This window comes from Daucus carota, chromosome 1 (genome assembly GCF_001625215.2).
Source record: "Daucus carota subsp. sativus chromosome 1, DH1 v3.0, whole genome shotgun sequence".
Lineage (NCBI taxonomy): Eukaryota > Viridiplantae > Streptophyta > Magnoliopsida > Apiales > Apiaceae > Daucus > Daucus carota.
The window spans coordinates 29,435,010-29,444,136 of NC_030381.2; the positions used below are offsets into that span (position 1 = coordinate 29,435,010).

General features: G+C 33.0%; 1 protein-coding gene across 1 annotated transcript; it reads left to right on the forward strand.

Moving 5' to 3' along the window:
- Positions 1–2,291: 2,291 nt before the first annotated feature.
- LOC108215431 (uncharacterized) lies at positions 2,292–8,863 on the forward strand. Its single transcript, XM_017387971.2, has 8 exons — positions 2,292–2,722; positions 3,208–3,313; positions 4,618–4,710; positions 4,791–4,986; positions 5,203–5,381; positions 5,689–5,948; positions 7,273–7,445; positions 8,403–8,863. The coding sequence occupies exons 1-8, from the start codon at positions 2,395–2,397 to the stop codon at positions 8,568–8,570; spliced, it is 1,503 nt and encodes a 500-aa protein (XP_017243460.1). The 5' UTR covers positions 2,292–2,394; the 3' UTR covers positions 8,571–8,863.
- The last annotated feature ends 264 nt before the right edge of the window (positions 8,864–9,127 follow it).

Sequence of the window (9,127 nt, forward strand, 5' to 3'; positions counted from 1 at the left end):
CATTAAAAAGATGCTTTAATTAAATATGAAACAAATATATACAAGTATATTTATAATTTTTAGGATCATAAACGAACCGAACCGAGTCGAGTTTAGTTTTTGCTATCGAGTTCAAATTTGAGGTTTTGCTAAACGAGTCGAGTTCGATCATTAAGTTTATCAAACAAATTTTGTTGTTCGAACTCGAGTTTGTTAAGAACCGATTCGTGTTCGAGTAGTTCGCGAACAATTCGAATCGATTCGGGTTCGAGTTGAGTAGTTCGTGAAAATTTATTTATTATTTTTAAAAAATAATGTCAATATCTAATTATTTAATGATATGGGAAAATATCGACTGAAATCAAAATTACATTTCATTATCCATATTTTTACAAACTAAAAATTTAAAATCATATATATTTTATATTTAACGAGTTGAGTCGAGTCAAGTTCGAATCGAACACTAATAATACTCGACTAGGCTCAAGTTTTTTAACAAACAAATTTTTTGTCCAAACTCGAGCTCGATAAAAAACCGAACTGAGTTCAGTTTTAAACGAGTCGAGTCGAGTTTGTTCGTGAACAACTTGACTCGTTTATAATTCTAATAATTTTCATTTTCAAGCTCTATATAAACTTATTTCATTAAATTGGGGGCTGTTTGGCCGGGTTTATAAACCAAACTTCTAAGTTCACATATAGTTTTGCGTATCGTTTATATAACGAATTTATAAGTGTGATAATCATAATTTTTGACTTATATTTATTTTTGAAATTTGAGTTTACAAATATTGATATGGTCGCTTTAAAGATAATTTATAATTATTTATTATTATATAAATAATTTTTGAACCTGAATCTTGATAACTAGTAGTAGATTCACAATTAGGATTTTAAAACTCCGGTAACATCATATTACCCCACTCTCTTATTTATTTTTTTGTGAGTGATCAAGATTTTTTGAAATTTTGATTCTTTTCCACATACCATGTCATTGAAATTTATCTAGCCTTTTCCCACAGAAGTCATCCATCTTTTAAAATTTATTATAACTTCAATCCCTATCCAAGTTGAATGTTTTCTAATATTTTGAAAGCTCTCTGAATTTTCTATAGCTTTCCTTCTTGATATTTTTCTAAATTGTGTTTCGAATTATTTTCAAAATCACAAAACTTATTCAAAATTTCACTTTGTATTTTAATATAATGGACATTTTCGATTCGTTATCAGTCCATTTTTAACGAGACGTGTCTTTCGGATATTTTTTTTTTTTGCATTTTCTACCATCTTTGTATTCTAAAATTTTCTTGAAACACCATTTAAAAGGTCAAAATGATCAGTTTCAACTTTGATAAACAATGTTTTACGAAAAAGTTTAAACATGAAAATTTTAGGAAACGAAAATTTTCAAAAAGATATTTTTCATTTAAACTGAGCTTATAACAAATCGCTTATATAAATACAAAGTAGAAAATTGAAATCTTCAATTCAAAAATAAATTTGAATTCCGTATGGATAAAAAGATTTCCTATGTTACACGATCATTAATATTTAAGATTCTTATTCAACGAGACATGATTTTTGAAAAATAAACATCCAAGAGAGAATCCTAGAAATGTGTGAATGTCTCTAGATTTTTCTAGTACATGTCTTTTGATTTCAAGTCCATATAATTTAAAGAATTTTTGGCGTTTTAAGATCCTTATAACCTTCATATATTGTATCTATAAATAGGAATTAAGACTTTTTTTTTATAATAAAAAGTCATACAACATCTATACCAATGATCGAATTAAACAAATAATAAATTGTTATCGCATTTTCTCATGAATAGACAGTTAAATGATTTTTTTGAAGATAATGTATATACAAATATAAGCACCCGTTTCATATCTCGTTAAATTACTGGTACTTTCTTCATCATGCCTCGATGGAGCTATCGACCTAAACTGCGATTTCACACAAAATTTCATCACCAAATCAAGACCATCTCTCACAAGTTGAGTTTGTTAAGAGTTTGTAGACACAACGAAGATCTAATACAAAACTCTCTTTCCTCTCATATTTCTTTCTTATCTTATCTAAAAAATTTCTTACTTATCATATACTCCTTATGTCCCGTAACAAGAGTCCTTCTGATTTTTTACACGTAATTTGAGATATAGAAAAACATATTTTTATATGCTTTTCAAAAAAAATAAATATTTTTTATATATTATTTGTCTAATTTTCTTTTTTTTAATAAAAAATTAATCTTTATATAAAATAATACTATATCGAAAATAATATGTATATCGGACTAATCTTTACCCAAATAGTAAACCTGGCTTGGAAGTAAATGAGAAATGAGAAATGAGAATGAACCCCGGATACACACCAGTCACCACGCGGGAGGTTTAAACCTGGCGATCAATCATGAACAACCACGCCTCCACACACCACAATCGCCTCGTTATTAACACCGCAATTGCATCAAGAATCTTACTATTAACCCTAATTATCTTCTGGCGATCTCTTGTCTCTCCCTACGATACATCTGCTTCCATAAACCCTAATTGCCTTTCTTCACCAAAAACTCAATCAATTCCCATCAAATTCCCCTACGTAGCTTCCTTAATTGAAAACAGCATTGTCTGGGACAGCGTGTACTTTGTTCGTATCGCGCAATGCGGATATGAATACGAGCAGACCTATGCTTTCTGGCCCTTGCTTCCTTTCTGCATTTTCGTTTTCTCCAAAACTGGTGCGTTTCGTTACTTATAATTCTACTTAATTTGAGTTTGCGATGGTTTTAGACTAGCTCGATTTTTTATTGTCCCGAAATGTGTGATCTTCTTACTTTCGGCTGTGGTTATTGTTATGATTCTGGTAGCAATGATTTATGACAACAAAAGGATTAAAAATTGACTGGGGATCAGAAATTTACAACCTATAAACAAAGAGACCTAATTTAATATCAAAAAATGTTTTCGTTATCAAGTCTTACGAGGTACAACCTTAAGTGAGAAATAAAACCCTGCCCACAGTTAAGCATATTATAGATAAACTAAATAACTTCAGCCTACTTAACAATATATATTTGAATACTTGATGTATATTAACTAAATAATAAAAAATTCAGATATCTCATTGCCTAATGAGCTATCGGTCACTGTTGAAGACTTGCCATCTTAAATATTGACGTTATGAAGTTGTATTGATATTGTTACATGCTTGTGTGACTTGCAGTTTTTGCTCCCTTGGTTCCGCTTGTTGGATACAGGGCTGTGCTAGGCTTATCTGGTTATGTGCTTAATAACATAGCATTTGTCTTTGCGGCAGTGTATTTCCATAGGTGAGTCATGAGTTGGTTGTTACTATATCCTACATGACTCCAGGTGTATGCGTGTCTACAACTATCTATATTGTCTATAATTGTTTGACAATTATATAAAGCCTAGTAATTTAGTTGCTTATAGCTCATGCTCAGGCAGTAGTTATATGCTTATATGAGTTACAGACTTACAGTTAGTGGGTCTATCAATTATGTGTAAAATACTTTGGACCTTTGCCGTCTTTCAATGGAAATAATAAACTATGTGGGTAAATACTTCAATTGATGTTTGCGTCACTGGCGAACAGATGTAATGTCTACATCAAAGTTGAAGAATAAGATATACTCCCTCTGTTATGAATTACTCCCTCTGTTTTTTTTATATGACGCTTTGACTTTTGGCACACACTTTTAAGTGCTTTGACCGGGTAGTTAAAAATATTATTTTTTGAATTTTCTTTTTCTGAATAAAAATTTTGATTATATACTATTATTCAGAAAAAAAATTTTAAAAAATAATATTTTTAACTACCCGGTCAAAGCACTTAAATGTGTGCGCCAAAAGTGAAAGCGTCATATAAAAAAAACAGAGGGAGTAACGGTCGTTTAAGGTTTTTACACGATTCTTAAGGAAAAACAACTTTTCAGGTGGCTATAATTAATGCTAAATAAATTCTCTTTTATGCCGCTGTCATTGAATATAGTCTTTATATAGTTACTTGAATTAATGCGAAATTAAAACATTAAATAGGGGCAATACAGGAAGTGTAAGTAGTGTTTGGTATTGAAGAATGAGAACGACTATCATTAAATTACAAGTTGAGTTTTCTAAAACGTCCATTAAATCCAAACAGAGGGAGCACAAAATTAGATTTAGAAGTTTGGAGAAATCTAATCAGAGAGTTGAGGTTTGAGCCGTTTGGGTGAGCTTAAAATAAGTGCTTCTTGATTAAAGTAAAAAAAGTGAAGTAGAAGTTAGAAGCAAATTAAGACTTATAAGTGATTAGAGTGTTTGGGAAAGAAGCATAAGCTTTCAGAGAAAAGCTAGCATTTGTAACTTCTAAAAAGTGCTTCTGCTTTTTTACACAATCGGGCCAAGAAAAGCAGAAGACAACTTCTCCTTTGGAAAATAAGTACTTCTGCTTTGCCAAACAGACACTATAAATTTAGCATTCAGTTTCTAGAGAAATATAGTTTTTTTTATAATTGTGTGCTTTCTCTTTATGGCCTCATGTATTGGATAATATTGTTTTGTGTATGATTTTGTATACTTAGATTGCAAATTTTCCATTAAGTTGAGTAGTGTGCTACTCTCTTTTTAACAGGTTGTCAGTTATTGTGTTGAAGGATAAAAGGACAGCACTGAGGGCCTCAATATTGTTTTGCTTCAATCCAGCTTCCATATTTTTCTCATCAATGTATACTCCTCCCTTTATTCAATATTTAATGTGGAAGTTGAAAATGAATGTTGATCGCTGCTTAGCTCTGTTATGTGCAGATATTCTGAGAGTTTATATGCCCTATTATCAATTGGAGGAATATGTCACCTTATGTCTGGTGCAAAGAATAAGTCTACACTTTGGTTTGCTCTCTCTGTATTAGCAAGGTCAAATGGGGTGCTTAATGCAGGCTATATTGGTTTCCAGACAATGCATCAAGCTTACGATGCTGCCTACTACAAAAGGCGGGTTTATGTAAGCCATTGACTGAAGCTGCTTGTCATAATTGAAATTGAAAATTTCTACATTGTCACTGGAACTTCTCAGTTCTCAAATTCTCATTTTAGTTCAAGTAGGCCATGCCTTTTATCTTAATTACACTATGTTAACTGTGTAAAGTTAGCTTTTTGTTATAATAAGTTTTCTAATTGATCATTGACATTCTTATAAATTTATCTACCTCTCTACTAGATGGCAGTACAAATTCTTCTTGCAGGAGCATTGCGTTGTTTATGCATATGTCTACCATTGTTCATTTTCCAAGCATATGGATATGTTAATATATGCCATGGTCGTTCCACAGATGAATTAAGGCCTTGGTGCAAGGCTAGAGTTCCTATGGTGTACAATTTTATTCAAAGTTATTATTGGTATGTCTCTTTTTTGCTTCTGTATTCCCTTTATCAGCAATTCTCAGATGTATTATGACAGCTAAAAAGGTAAAACTGGGTAAATTGTGTAACTATAGAATTATCATTCTATAAAATCCTTCTTCAACTCATTTCTATTTCCATGAGAAGTTTCCTGCTAACATCTAAAGTTCACTATATGATTGTGAAAGAATATACATTTAAAAGTGTGCTTCTTTTTCCTTTGTAATCTTAGAAGTACATATACTTTTGTATTAACCTTTGTGTTGCTAATATGAACTTACATATATTTTTTCATTCATTGCAGGGGAGTAGGGTTTCTAAAATATTTTAAACCAAACCAATTACCAAACTTCCTACTTGCCTTCCCGATATTGTCACTAGCAGCAAGTTCAATAATTTATTATGCGAAACTAAGATATGTTGTTTTCATCACACTTGGTTTCCGAGGTCACAAATCAACTCCTCTGGATAAAACTTCTTCTCCATTGCTCCTCTACATGGAGGCGGACACAATACCAAAAGAAACTAATCTTACAGGTGGAAATACGTCTAAAATTGCCCAAGGTACTAGGTAGTTTCATACACAAATAAAGCTATGGTCACATGTTCATCATTCTTCTTTACCCAAGGCACAACGGCTCCAATACTTGTATCTATAGGTCGAGACCTGACCAGTTAATCCAATTCGTTCCAAAAATTGTGCGACATGATTAATCATTCCTTTCCCAGCTGACATGGATTCTTAACTGCAATTCATTCTATATGCAGGGATATACAAATTCTATTTTTATATAATCGTATAAATTTCATTTTTGCTCCTTAAGCTTCTTCAATGAATGTGTAATGATGGAAAATTTTAGCTAAATATTTTTTATAGGAGTGAAAAACAGTCAGAGAATTATATATTTAGGGAAATGTTAGGGTAGAGTCAGTAAACTGGCAGAAAATTAAGGTGACAGGACTAGGGGATAACAGGTGTGAAATCTTGAGAACAAAAGCTTGTTAAGATAGCTTAGCAAAAAAAAGAAGTTTGTTAAGATATAGAGACTGAACAATAAATTCTACTGAGAAATGTAGAACTTATGATAGTACACAAGTCATGGAAAAGTTTTGGTAACCTGGAAGAGGATACTTATGGCTTTGAGTGTTGGTACAAAGGAATTTAAAAATGCAATAGTGAATAGGTCAGAATAGAAGAAATATTAAATAGGTTTAACAAGAAATGTGTGTGTGTGTGTGTGTGGGGGGGGGGGGGGGGGGTAGGAAGTGCACAATTCTGCTCTCACCCTGAGGCCTGAGTCCCCTTCCGTTTATTACTCAAAGAATAAGAAAAGTACATTTTACAATATACACTTGGTATCCTCACATGAAAGTTGCATTAGTCATATTTATACTCAAGTCACAGCAACCCTTCCCGACAGAGTGACAATAAGGTGGATTTAGGAACAGTATGGAGGAAGCTAGACAAATTACATAGGGAGAGTTTTTACTAAAATATGTTATGACTTATTTGCTGTGTTTAGCCATAAATTTAGGCTATGTGGCCTTTCTTTCCTTGATCCTTTGTTATAAAAGCGCTAAGTTGCAATGCAGAGAGACTAAACTGCCCTTATTAAAGAAAACAATAAAACTAGAATGCTGATCACGTGAATCTCATTTTCGTAGATTAATAAAAAATTATTCACATACAGGTAATAATAGAAAGCATCAAAAGGTGGCAATGTGTAATGTTCAATACAGAATTTTTGACAGTTTAAGTATTGTCAAGATGTTGCAAGGATCGGTCTGTTTAATGGCTGCACCGGTTTAGAAATCAATTTTTTTTTAACATGTTCACTTGCTGCCACATACAGATAATTGTTTCATTTGATTCTGTGGTTTCTAACAGAAGATCAAACCCTTCGTCGGAGAAGACAAACCATCAGGGATGAGGATCTTGTCAAGCTTCCATCTGAAGCTTGTTCATTAGACAGGGAAGAATATTTGACACTGACTCTTCTTCCCTTTGTTTTGCATTTGGGATTTCTGGCAGGCGTTGCATTCCTGGTGATGCATGTGCAGGTCAGTTATAATCTTTGCCTCCCTTATAGTTTATTATGTTCTTTTACGTGAATAAAAAGCTTTCTGTCGGTGAGTGGTTAGTGGTATTCCAAGGTGATTTAATACCTGAAAGAAAGATATTCTTATGCCATATTCAGGAACGATGAAACCCTACCCTTGGGGGGAAATATATTACATTTCATAATATCCCATTTAGTGTACCGAGTGCTGAGTGCTGACTCACCTAAGGTGAGTTATCATTCAATTAGCATCTCTGCATGAGAAAATTAGTTTACATTTACGTGTGTTTCGTTCAACTTAAGTTGAACGATAAGCTAGACCTGAGAACTATACACTAGATATGCAACATGCTCAGTGTTATGTTTTTCTTAATTATTTGCTTGTTATACCCACTTTTTTCTAGTCTTGGTCTCCTTCCAAGTCAAATATGCAGTTGGGTGGATACGTGGATCAATACAATATGCAAGTAATATGGATTTGAAAATGGGTATTGAGTCTGGTTTAAGCATTGGTTCTCTCTTGAGCGCGACCCTGTATGTATATTAGAAAAAGTTATATGCATACAACTATTTTATTGGAGACCTCGGAGACCATATGTGTTTTGCGATCAGAACATGTTTACATGATAATATATTTTGCAATGTTTTGCAGAACATATATGGTCTCTGAGGTCTGTAATACAAAAGTGGTCTCCATAGATCCTGACCCTATATTTGTAATCTATAAGGTTTACATAATAATTAGTAGTATCAAGGCGCCACTATCAAAAGGAGAGGCGAGGCTTGTTGTCTTGCCTGAACGAGGCAAGGTGACTTTGAAGAGGCGATCAGCTTTGTGGCTTGTCTCGTATTATTGTTCAGCTTATACTATTTAATTTTATGATTGGCATGGCAACCCTGTTGGAATTCAAGTCAATTACTCCTTTATAGTCTGATACCCGTGCATGACAATCTACAGGTTGCAACTCGTTTCTTGTCTGCTAACCCTCCTCTTTACTGGTTTGCTTCCTCCTTGCCTGCGTTATCTGAATATGGCAAAAGATGGGGATATCTGATTTGGGCTTACTGCGTAGCTTACATCCTTCTTGGCAGTTTGCTCTTCTCAAACTTCTATCCTTTTACTTGAGGAGCTCAGAAGTGTTATTGTATTTCTTCTAATGATAACTTTTATCTGGCTAAATGAGTATTGCAAGTTTTATTGAGAGGGCTTAGAAGCACGACAGTGCCACAAAGTTATCAGAATTTTTTTGAAATTAATGGCAGAAAAAGAATGGTGAACTCGTACAATTTTGGCATTTTTGAGGCTTACTTTCTGTTGGAATCTGATTGCCAACTCTTCGTTATCGTAGTTCGTGAACTTGAACATCTGTTAATTTTTGCCTATAATATTGTTTCCAAGCATCGTTGTTCGAGTTTCAAGTTCTTTTATTCTTTGCTGTTCAACATTGTGATTAGTTTACAGCATTTTGTACTCCAGTCAATTTTATTGCGTTAACTTTATTGAGTTCTAGGCTTATTTTTTTGGCAATGACATTCAACAATCATTGGCCAGGACAGCAGCAGACGCCTTTTGTTAAAGATTGAGGTCTGTTAATTTCTGAAATTATGGAAGAAGATTTGACAATTTTTTTGATTTTCATGGATTCGGTTTTTGTATCTTCCCAGTAATATATATAATCCGTA